Genomic DNA, 12,839 nt, shown 5'->3' with positions numbered 1-12,839 from the left:
ACTTCGGTCGGCCGGCCGCGTCCCTCCGGGCTGCCGGCGATGAACGCCCCCTCGCAGTCGGGAGGCAAAACATCGGGAGCCCGGGCAGGGCTCGCCCTCCCGCCCCTGCCGCGCCTCGGGAGCGATGGCCCCCGTGCTGCCAGCGCGGCCGGGCGGCAGGAGCGGCTCTGCACCCACTGCCCGTCAGACACCGCCGCCGGGGGCCGGGCAGGGCCGGGCAGGGCGCGGGGCCGGGGCAGGAGCGGGCACTCCGCGCTCCCCAGTGGAGGTCTGGGAGGAGGGAAAGCGGAGGAGGGAGGATCCGCGAGGATCCAGGTAGATCCAGCTTTTACCGCTTACCAAAAGCCACCGGCAGCAGGACCTCCGCCTCCTCCTCCCTCCCCCTCCATCCCTCCCTCCTCCCCTAACTCCGTCCCTCCCTCCCTCCCCTGCCCCTCCGCGATGAGAGAAGGGCCAAGTCGGTCTCTGCCAGGCAGCAGCGGTCTCTGCCAGGGGCAGACGGATCGCTTCCATGTCGCAGGGTGACTGCTAGCCCTGCGGAGCTCCCCCGGCCGGGCCGGGCCGGGCCGGGCGGGCAGGCGGCGGGCGGGCAGTGCCCCGCTCGGGGGGATGCTGGCGGCGGGGGATGCGGAGCCGGCCGCGGAATAACATGGGGGGCGGCCACTCCCACAGGGCGCCCGTCTTCGACGAGAATGAGGACGGTGAGTGCGGAGCTGTCCGCGGTACCGAGCCGCGCCTCTCCCGGCGCCGCGGCGGCCCCGGGCGGCTCCGGCCCCGCTCCGTGCGGGAGCCGCGGGCGCGGAGCCTCCGCCGGGCTGCGGGTGCGGGTGCGCTGCCCGCCTTTGTCCTGCCGTCCGCACCGGCAGAGCGGGAGGCTCGCGTCTAGCACATCGCCAGCCGGGCTTTAAGCACATGGCAGGTACCTTCGAACCCGCGTTTATGAATGGGCATCGCGTGAGATGGATGCCCACGCTTTTGGTTTTGTTTATAGTTGTCGCTTTGCCCACCTGCCTGTTTTAAATGGTGATGTCTCTCGTACTCTATACTTATTCCATCACCTTTACTTTCTGAAACTTTTTTTTAGCATGTTCTATTACTACGAGGTTCTAGTCCCTACCTAGATAATGTGTCATAAGAAAGTATATCTTGTAAAGTTTGTGGAAGGCAATGGAAAAGTTTGCCTAAAATGTGGTGTTTCTTTGCTCTTTATGCATTTCAGTGTAATTTTCCAATGTAGACTGTATTTAATTAGAATTATGTGAATGCATTTCAGTTAAAATAATTTTGGTTCTCAAAGCAGAGAGAACACAGCACTCTCAGTGAGCAGATATTTGTACATTAATGTAGAAATGTTTTTAATGTTAGTTATGGGATGGATGTTGCTGCCTATCTAGGCAATGGGTGCTTAATTTTGAGGAACTTCCCTGGAAGTTCCCAATATATTTTATTGGGAAGTGATTGTGCCCTAATAGACTCACATTGGTTTTCTGGGTTTCATAACAAGTCAAAACACATATGTTCTGCCCTGTATGTTCAGGGCACATGGAAATACTCGTATTGTTTTCCTAGTAGGGGGGAAATGTCTTAAATGCAGATAAAGTGCTTGAAAGGGTGACTGCATCTTGCATTTAAGATGAGATTACCATTTCCTATTCCTCGGCAAAGCGTGGTGAGGTGTGGTTTACAGCACTCCATTGTTTGTGTGGGGAATGGGACAGATCGTGTACAATTTGTGTGTTGTGGAGCCATAGCTGCCATTTCCTTGTACTGATAGAAAATTTCAGACCTTTACCATAGGTCAAGCTGGGCAAACATACAAGTGGGAAAGAGCCCCTCTCACCTCCCCCCAGGCAAAGTCTCAACCATGCTCAGGTGGGGCTGCAAACCTTGAGGAAACTCGCTGAGAAATACTCCAGAGTGAAAGCATGAAAAGTTGATCTTGTCCAGACAGCCTAAGGTAAAAAGATACCCACACTCCTGCCTTTGAAGACTTCTAATTGGATTCTCTGAGTTAGCAGTTTCCATGAACTATTACCATGTTTATTTTTTTCCCCATGCTACAAAACTGTGGTCAGTTTTTGAACAAAATCAACAAAGTTCAATAGTAAATTATTGCAGAAAAGACTTCAAGGCACTTAGTTCTCTTTCTATCCAGAAAGCGTTTCTGCAATGCAGCCATTATTAACAGCTAATAAAAAAAAAGAGCACATGAAATATTTATGGTTTTCAATTAGGCCATTATTTATTCTTTGCATGGTTTTGTTTTGTTCTGAGGTGGTTTTCCCCATTATGAATGTTGCTAACATAACCTTTTAGTCCTCTTAATATATTTTGCTTGACACAACCATCTGGTTCAGAAGAGTCCATTGCTCTTGAAACAATAACCAATTTCCAATAGTACTTACAAAAGTACTTACCTTCAGGATGGCATTTTCCCAAGTACCTAAAAAATATGGGGAAATATCTCCTGTTTGAAATTGTATCTAACAGGATTTAATGCAAAATGAAGCTGTTTTTTCTTATTCCCACTAGTAGCTATAAAAGTCACCATTTTCCACAATATTGGACTCAACATATAATAATAATAAAAAAAAGCTAATGAAAAGTATAACAAGAAAAAGTGGATTTGTTTCTTGAAATGGTGTAATTGCTCAAGAAGAATAATCAATTCATAGAGAACTGAATAAGTAAGTTGTGTATGAATAGGAAGATGTAGGAATATTATAAACTAATCTATTTAGTGTATTGTGTATAATGTCACAGCTGCCTCTTAAAATTATAAAAATGAACAGTAAAAAAGTATTGCCATTTTATATCCATGCATGTTTATGATGAGCATAGAATAAAACATGAATTTTGGAAGTAGAGGTTTAAAGCCATTTATCATCACTCTGGAAATCATAGAAAAAAGTTACTTACACAGTGTATTATTTAATAAATAAATATATGAAAATAGTGTATGCAGAGCACCCAGACGCTGCCTGACAAGCTTATGGGGTTTCTGTTCCAGAGTTACCTCCTGCTTTCTGATGAGAACAGTTATTGAGCCCCTGAGCAGAAATAAAACCTGTAAGCTGAATGTAGACTCCCCTCCATGCTCAGAATAATAAAAAAAATATTCTGGAGAACCAGAAGCCTGAACTTCATGCTGTTAGTTCCCAGTTATTAGAGCCAGTACAACACATCATTATCATACACTAATCTTTTTAAAGGCAGTGATGCATACCATTTTTACCAGCTACATTAGTTCTCTGTGTTCCATTTTTATTAGGAAGATCTTCCAGAACTTCACTCTTTGAATGGTCAGAAGTATCTGTTTTCGTGACTAGGTTTCTTCACCTACTTACAAGATTTGTGTTGAATTCAAGTTTTGTTGGTTTAAAATGCTCTCCCCCTCCAGGATTATCCTGGGGCTTTGATAGACAGCAAAAATGTCCCCTCTCACTCTTTGATTTGCAGGGAAACCTTTTCTAATTTTCTATTATTTCTACTGCTTTCTCATTTCCTGTGTCCTGCATCTGTTTGCATTTGAACCTGTCTTGGTTTCACACAGATAACCCAAATTATACACAGAATTGTAGCTGAGTTTTCCCCAGGACCATGTGTTGGAAAGAATACATCCTGTTCTCTACTGGAAGTAAGTTCTAGCACAGTGTATAATTCCATGTGCCCTTTCCATGGACGTACCGTGTGAATAGTTCCGTCACCCTGGGGTCAGTGCCCCCTCAGTAACTTCCACTGATGAACTCCAATCCACATTAGAAGATTTGGTGCTTCTATGTACATGGCCTTTTGCAGGACTGAATTTTGGTCCACTTCTATTATTCATAGTCTCAAAGATGATCACTTACTTCTTTCCTTGCAACACTCTGATTCTTTTTAATACAATGTTTTAAATTATGACCACACTGTTCATGTCAGTTATCAAGACCACTGAACACTTTGTGTGAGTATTCAGCTGGATCATATCCAGACTTAATCTTCTTTGCTTTTAACCCCTGCCAGCCTCATATTTCCCTTTTCTAACTAATATTTTTTCCTTTGTTACTGCCGTGTTTTAACCCAAGCAGGACCTCACTCAGCCCCACACAGCCCCTTGCTCACTCCCCAGGTGGGATGAGGGAGAGGATCAGAGGAACAAAAGTTACATGGGTTGATATAAAGACAGTTTAATAGGGAAAGCAAAAGCTGTGCACCCAAACAGTGCAAAACAAGGAATTTATTCTCTGCTTCCCAGGGGCAGGCAGTGCTCAGCCATAGCCAGGAGAGCAGGGCCCATCATGGGTGATGGTGACTTGGGAAGACAAATGGCATCACACTGAATGTTTCCCCCTTCTTCATCATCCAGCTTTGCATACTGAGCATGAAGCCATAGGGATGAGGTGTGGGATGTGGGATATCCCTGGGTCAGCTGTCCTGGCTGTGTCCCCTCCCAGCCCCTTGTGCACCCCCAGCCTCCTCTCTGCTGGGGTGGCATGATGGACAGGAAAGGCCTTGGCTCTGTGGAAGGGCTGCTCAGCAATAGCTGAAACATCCCTGAGCTACCAGCTCTGCTTCCAGCACAAGCCCCAAACACTGCCCCACACTTGCTGCTCTGAGAAAATTAACTTTATTCCAGCCAAAACCAGCACAGCTCCCCACCTTGCCTTTTGTCAGTTTATCCTGACCTTATTCAGCTTTGCTTATACCTTCTTACGTGTCATTCCACAGAAACTGAGAAAAATTAAATTTAAGCCAACTCTACCATCTACAAAATAAGTTTGTCATCAAGGAAAAATGTCTGGTTACTCATGTGCGAAAAAACTTCTGGTAAAACCATGTTGTATTTATCTAATTTTCTCTTCTTAGCCTAGGATAAGGCACAAGAACAGCTAGGAATAATCCAGGGAACAGAGCCCTTTGTTTGCCTAGACCTTGTACTCTGCCTAAAGATATAGAAAAATATGTTTCATTTCTTGATTTTTATTGCTGTATAGGTTGCATAGAGAACTACATCTGGTGTTGTGCAGCATCACTACCCCTTACCAAAGCAAGACCCTTATATGGTGTGGAATTATAACATTTTTTCAGACATTTAAAAGGAGCTTTAAGCAAGATTCTACACAAATTATGTAGTCAATTCAGGTAAAAGGAAAACAGTTTTACTTTGGTTAATACCACTGAAGCAAAGGAACTTGACTCTCTCCACCTTGAATATTTCCTATTCCCATAACAACTATCCTCTCCTGCATATGGATATCCAGTGCTACTATCAGGAGAGCAAAGAAGTAAATTTTTCCTCATGTTCAATTCTTCAAAACCAGCAATATTCTCACAAGAATGGCAATAGAAGTGTAAGGCTAATGTTCACCATTGGTAAATTCTCCTTGCAAATTCTCAGTAAATATCACAAGTAATGAATATATTAGCAATAACCTAGTGACTGTAAAGAGTGTCTTTCATGCTGGATTTGCTTGACTGTGTTCAGTTAAAATTTCAATCATATTCAAAGTGTGAAAATTAAATAGTCAAAAAGAATAATTTCGAAAAGAGCTGACTCAGGAGAGATATTACTACTATCAAACAGGAATAATGTATTTGCCTACATTGTGGTGGAAGATACAGAGGAAAGGATAAGAAAGAAAGCGTTAGAAGCTAGAAGCTGGTCCTGCCAAGTGATATGGCAGTTGTATTTGGTTATTTGGGGCTTTAAAAAATCAACTTTGCTACAGTTACTTTTAGAAATAATTATTCTGAACTTTTAAAGAGCTTGTTTTTGCTTTTGGTGTACATGACTTTACATTTAAGGTAAATATGTATTTCCAGTGAGCATCCTGAAGGTGCAGAGCTGGAGCACCCCTCTGTGGAGGTCACTGTGACAGCTGTCCCTCAGCAGTGTGCTCCTGTCTGTGGGGAATGAGGCACAGCCTTGGCTTATTCTCCATGGCCAGAGCCTGATTCTCTGCAGTGCTTTTTTATCTACTTCAGGGAAGTGCTCAAGTCCCACTTCCCTGCCTGAGCCACCAGGCTTTGTTCTGCTGCAGTGCCAGAGCTGCAGAGCTCAATGAAAATCTTATGTACTAGAGAATATAGCATCCATCCTCTGGAGTTAAACTTCCAATTTGAAGTTGTAATTTAAAATTGATTTCTACCTCTCCTCTGCAGAAAAGCCTTCAGCTTAAATGAAGGATTTAAAATTGTTGGTGAGTGTCAGAAAACATCATTATTAAATGGCCAGCTGCTGCAAAGACTTGTACTAAAAGCCTAAAACCCAGATAAAGAGCCTAAGAAAAATGCCTGAAATTGGTATGGATTCAGGTAGCTAAATTCTGAACATAATGGCTGAGTTTATGTATAAGTGCAGTGAAAGCGGAAGAACCATAAAGTGACATAGGGAAAAATGACAAACAAGAGTTTTACTTAGAACCAATTTAAAGCAATGGTTAGATGTCAAAGTGAGTCAGATTGAGAACAGAGCATTCAGTGTGCAGTTATTGTCAGTGATCTGATGGTGCTCATCATCCTGCTGGCACACAGCTGTGATGGACAGTGCCTGATGCAGCCACAGAGCTGCTGCACAACACTCAGATCATGAGGATAATAACACACTCTTTTCTAACTACTTGTTTCACAAGATAAAGCCCTAAAGAACAGTAAAAATAACGGGTTGGAACCTAAATACCTTCTGTGAGAGAGAGCAGCAAACATCATGTGGGATCAATATTTCTGCTGGATTTTTATTTGTTCATGAAAATTCTGTGGTGTGTTACGTTGCATTTTATTTTTTTCCTTGCAAAGATGAATATTCCAGTTCCCTTTAGTACTGAATTGGATAAGAATACCAAAATGTGGTTTAAAAACTGCTCAAAGGCTTTTCTGTTAAAACCACAGCTGTCAAAGACATTATTTTATGCTGAATATCAAGATTTTGGATAGATTAGATACAGACCACTGGGTTTTTTAATACTTTGTTTTATGACTGTGTTGAATTTTATACAATTTTAGTTTGCATTTATTGAACTTTAGACAGGAATTCATCATTATGTGAAGTGAAAAACATTTCAGAAGCCCTAATACCAGTGTCTGTACAATCACAGAGCAAAATAGATCAGTGTTGAGCTTACACTTACAGCATAATACACTTACAGCATAATATGAGACAGTGGGAGGATATAGACAAAAAGGAGAGCACAGAGCAATGTGATCATCTCAGGTAGCCACAGTGGTACCAAGTGCCAAACTGTTGTTCACAGTTTACATGGTCTGTGTCCAAGGAGGTTCAGAAGGAATATTGTGATATTGCTATCACCATCAGCCCTTATCTTCCCAGCCTGGGCTTTGATACAACGCACACAAATAGAATGTGCACCTCTTCAGGCACTAAATGATAATTGGAGGTGAAGTTTAATACTATATCAGTTTATCTCTTTTACAGGGAGCCCTAAAGATGAATCTGGCACTTTCATCTTAGCTTCTTGCTGTCTCAAATGAGCTGCATCTCTGTTCCATTTGAATATCCTAAAAAGGTTGTGCAATATCAGATTTACATCACACTGTCAGGATTAGAGCAAAGATCCTTTCCAGGGACAGCTAAAGTATTTGTCAATTGTAGTTAACTTTACATCATCCAGATTCAACAAAATCTCTGCCAGCAATATCTTAGAGATGGTCCAGATAAATTTTCAAGATCCTTCCTAACAATATTTATTACATTTCCAAGATTTAGTTCTTCAGTGGAAACTTCCTTCTCAGGACCTCCATCTTAAACTACATTTCCAAGATTTAGTTCTTCAATGGAAACATCCTTGTCAGCGCCTCCATCTTAAACAAAGGCACCACGGAAATCATTGCTGCTGCATTTGTAGACTTCCAAAATTTGCAGAGGTGGTCGGCATGACACATACCTCTAAGAGTGTGAAGGAATTTCTTGTTGACTTGTTATTGAGGAAGTGCTCAGGAGAGGTAACATTTACCCTTGTTGCAATATGTGTTATGTGATGTGCCTGGATATCAAGATAGGCTTTTTGTGAGTAAGTAAGTATAAATAATTCAAAGTTAACCAAGCATTGAGCAAGGTAAACTTAGAGACTTCTATTCAAGATCAAGGAAAAATTTGTGAAATAAACTCAGAAAACAAGATTATTGTCTCAATCTCAACACCATTGCTTTTACAATCCCTCCTTCACAAATTCAGCCATTGTCTCCCATCCCTGCCCACAGCTGTTGCTTGAAGTGAAAAGGCTTTGCGCCCTCAGGTGTGCTGTTGTTGTTTTCTGTGCCAAAGAGCAGACTTTCAGAGAGCTGGGCTCTGAAGGACTGGAAAAGCTGAATGGTGGAAGAGGTATCAATCTGAGAAGTAAATTTTTGGTTGTATCCCAGGACAAATGGTTTTCAAATGTACAGAGATATTAAACTGACTCTACTGCTCAATACTGGTTTCACTTCCAGTAGAGTTCAAAAGATCAGACAGCTTCCCATAGAAAAGGGGGAACAGATCTACCTCACCCCACCTGGCAGCAGTGGGACAGACACTGAGCCCTGGCCATGAAAGTGAAGGAGTTCCTTGATGTGGATGTGTAACCCTTGAATGTGGGTTACAAGGCCAGCAGTACCTACTAGGGGGCTTTTTGTGAACCTGGGGTACCACACTGTCCAATGAATTAAGTTCAGCCTAGAATCAAATGTTGTACCTGACTGAATTAGAAAATCTTTGGGAAATAATCATGGTAAGGAATTATGGTCTTGTTCATAGATCCTCAGAGAACTGCCTCACCAGAACTGTCTTTGTACAGTACTTTCTGAATGTGTGCATCAATCCAAAGAAGGCAGGGTTTTGTTGGCCAAGCACAAGACTCACTCATTTCTGCATTTCTCATTAAAAAAGCAAGTTTGAGAAGGCAGAAGTTGAAATCATCCTGAAGCAAAACCTGGTGGGCAGTGACACCTGTGACTAAACACTGAAGGGTGAGATAGAGGAAAGAATGTCAAGTTATTTTGGTGGTTTCCAAACATTTTGACTTAGCCAGAGAGAGCTGATGGGAAAGGTGTGGAAGAGAAAAGGTTGCTACTGACATCAATCAATACAAAGTAAAAATTCTTAGACAGTATTCAATTAAAAAGGAAAACTTCCAGTTCAGTCTGGTAGAGGAGCTCCACAGCATCCTGTCAGGGTAAAACATGTGAGGGGAAGGAGCAAGAGGTACAGGACACCCACCAAACTCAGCAGGAAAAGCCTGGACTTTTTGGAGGGGGAAGAGCAGCAGCAGTAAGCAGTGTGCACATCAAGGGTGTTATATCTCTCTTGAGCACAGTTCCACTTAGTTTCATGAGCTAGTTAAATTGATTACCTTGAATGACATTACTTACTGCCTAATGTAGGCCTATGCTGAGCTGTTGCCTAATTTGCTGTTGTACTTTTGAACACTGTGTATGTAAGCTTCCCTGCAACAGGAAAAAGATGATTATTGTATAAACATGAAAAACTGAATAGATCAATAAAAGTTATTTCCTTAACTAAATCATATTCTGAGTTTCATTGGACTCAATCAAAATCCAGCATGAGTAGCAAATACAGGGTCTTAGAAAAAACTAACAGGCAAAAGTCTTTTTTTTCCCCCCTGTGGTTAAAGAAGAACAAAGTTGGTTTGCTTTCTAGGGTCCAGTGTCTAATACACTGAATGTTTTGAAGAATAACACTGGTCTTTATTTGGCTGCACTTGATCCCAGGAAACTATTTTCTTTATCAGAAATGTGTGTTCAAACCACACTGTATCTGCAGATGAGCACTGGTGGGGCCCAAGATGCCTCCACCTTCTCAGTGCAAGAGGATGTTGAGCATAAATATGTTCATCAGGACTTAGAACTGATTCTCTTAATGCAGTATTTGCTGGAACATCCTTGTATTTCATTTTAGAGCCTTAGAAATTAACATTATACTGTTTAAATTTTACAGTACATGTATACAGTACAGTTTTATAGTTAGGCCAAAATAGACTATTTATATGCTACAATATAGTACTGTACCTTTATAAAACACACATTTCTGGAGGAAAGAGGAGAGAAAGAAGGCATCTGTTCATTGTGAGTACTACCAGGCTTTCCCTTTCAGATTCCTCACTTACTAAAATCTGGTAAATAGAATGAAAGCACTGCCTGGGACGTGTATTCAGCTTGTCCTCAAGAAAACCTGAATGTTATACATTGGTCTGTTCCCTTAGGCAGTCAGCATTCACCTCAAATATCCATCAACAAGGGGATGAGGAGGGTTGCACTTTGTATCACAGAAATGAGGCCTTCTTTCGTTTTGCTCCTAAATAAGTTATTTTCCACTCTAATAATTAGAAGACTTATTTACATGCAGCTCTCATATGCTCAATTTGACCTCATCTTTAACTCCTTAATTCCCACTTTGACTCTCATCAACCTGTATTTTAATAAGGAAATGAAACAGTCTGAATGGAAAAGCTAGGATTTGTGAAGTCACTGGACAGGTCTGGTTTTAATCACTGGAAATTGGAACTCTGCAAAAAGGTGTTTGTAAAAGTCTTCTTAGTTCATCACTTCCCTTCTAAAGACTATCAGCTTCATGTATTTTCCAACCTGGCAAGGAAAGCTTACAGGAGATTGGGCCCTTATGGACATGGTTTAGTGGTGGACTTGGCAGTGTTAGGTTTATGGTTGGGCTTAAAGATCTTAAATGCCTTTTCCAACATAAAAAACATTTTATGATTCTTTGGTTTCAGTTTATTTTACTGGTAGTCAGTACCTCAAGGTTCTTCCTGTTTTGCATATGATTTATTTCTGCTATACCTAATGGAAGATTCTTTATAATCAGTTTCTCTCCCACACCCTTTTTCTATGATTGCTGTCACAGGTCTTGACACAAAAGTATCAAACACTGCAATGCTTTTGTTCTTAGAAATGTTGTGTTGTATTTTATTTTCTGATATGGATATTCAGTACAATGTAGACACCTAAGTTTCATTCTTCCTGTAATTAAGACAGAGATATTTTCCTTTTAAATTGAAGGATGATTCTTAGAAAGCTTTACCAGGGTTGGTGGAAGCTTATTTAAACAGGTTTTTGAGGCTCTAGTGATGACTGAACATGGTTGATGAATCTGCAATTTATTTCCCAAATTTTATATTCCCATAAATATTTTCTTTATAATATCACAACATAGTATGAAAGTTCCTGTTCTATACTTCATTAAACTTTTTCTATTTTGAAAAAAGCTTGTTTAGATATATTCATGAAATCTACCCTACAGTTTGTTTATCTGACTCAAAATATGAATAAATCAATGCTTTTAACTTCTATCTGGTAATATTTTATTGATTTTGTGTTATTCCCCCTTTCTTTCTCATTTTCTTTATTTTCTTTTCTTGTTCTTTAAGAAATAAATATCAATTCTAGTTCTTTGAAATTTAGAAACATTTAGATAAGTTCTACACCTGATGTATTTTTCTGTCCTGTCATTTTTTTGCTTGGTATGATCCTGAATAAAAAAGAGCAGTGATTTCATCATTGTATTGTTAACACTGTTCTGTGTAAGAAGGACTAAGTTGTATTTAGTAAGGTAAATACAGTACAAGACAACCTGCTGCAGTGGACAAAAAATACTTTCCTTCTTTTTCCTATTTTTGCAGCGATAAGGGAACACCTTCTGTTCCTTATTTAAGATATAAAAATGCAAACTGAGTTAATCCTTCCAGTAATTATAATTTCCTTTTGAGATTGTTCCACCTCCCTTGCTGAGCAATGAGAACTGTTCTTAGCTCCCTTGTTAAAACAAAGATGCAATATAATCACAAAATCACTGTCAGCCTCCTGAGTGTCCTTCACACCTTTCTGAAACTATCTTCCACTTCCCCTGGACTGCTTTCACATTATGTTAGGAAGATTGATTTTGTGCCTTTTGGGGTGAGGTTTAGATAAATCTCTTTCCAAGCTGTAAAGCCTGCAAATGCTTTTGGGGCAATACCACATCTTAAGGACTGTGAACTGCTACGCAGAGCTTGAAGTCAAACAACAAGAGATCATCAAAAGATCACTTTGAGAAGTAGGAAAAGTCATTCTCTGAAGCCCAGATCATATTAGACTGTTTTAGCATGTGAAAACTACAGAAATACAATCTTATGTGTGGGGAATTGCTGTAAAACCAAGTTAGCTTTTATTGAGATTGGTTTGGACATAACACAAGGGACAGATTTGCCAGAAGTTTTATGCAGATTCATGAGATTCTTCTCTGCCCAGCCTTTTCATGTGATTTTTCAGTAACTGCATGCCAATTATGCCCTTATTGCCACATCTTTTCCTGCCCAGTGAGATGCCTTTGAGATCTCTTGCTCAAGTTTTTGAGCTAAGTTATTAAACTAGAGGTTTTTTGTATGGTGCAAATAATAATAGCAGATGAAAAGTACTTTAGAAAGAGAAATATATTTTTAGTGTGAAATTCTCCATAAAAATCTCAGTATTGAAAGACTTTCTGGAAGGATTTATTGACCTTTATTGAACAAAATTGTCAGCACTAAGTGCTGTGCAATTTTGCTGTTAAAGAGTCATAGTGTAGTTAACACTTGTTGTCAATCCAAATGTTCAGCAGGGCAATAATTTTTCTTTTTCTTTTGGATTTAGTGAGCTCTCTGTTGATAACAGGGGAAGAGAGCAGCTACAGTAAAGTTGCCTGGGCAGCTTCAAAATAGCAAAACAAACTTATTTACAATCATCCAGTCTATTTTGTCCTTTTTTTCCTTTTTTATTTTAAATCATAGTTTGGGAAAAGGACTGGGCATCAAGTTCACAGGTGTTGGCTGTGGCTGTGGGAGGCAGCACATCCAGGTAGAGGCAAATTCCAGCTG

At 40.8% G+C, this 12,839-nt stretch overlaps 1 protein-coding gene across 2 annotated transcripts in view; it reads left to right on the top strand.

Moving 5' to 3' along the window:
* Window positions 1-602: 602 nt before the first annotated feature.
* STK32B (serine/threonine kinase 32B) overlaps window positions 603-12,839 on the top strand; it is a 156,224-nt gene continuing 143,987 nt past the window's right edge. For both annotated transcript variants that reach the window (XM_063157627.1, XM_063157626.1), the window contains exon 1: window positions 603-701. In XM_063157627.1, coding sequence (XP_063013697.1) covers window positions 626-701 — 76 coding nt within the window. In that variant the 5' untranslated portion in view covers window positions 603-625. The remainder of the gene's footprint in view (window positions 702-12,839) is intronic.

This window comes from Melospiza melodia, chromosome 5, assembly GCF_035770615.1.
Source record: "Melospiza melodia melodia isolate bMelMel2 chromosome 5, bMelMel2.pri, whole genome shotgun sequence".
NCBI classification, from domain to species: domain Eukaryota; kingdom Metazoa; phylum Chordata; class Aves; order Passeriformes; family Passerellidae; genus Melospiza; species Melospiza melodia.
Note: the sequence above shows the minus strand (reverse complement) of the source record. Positions and strands in the feature narration are given on the sequence as shown.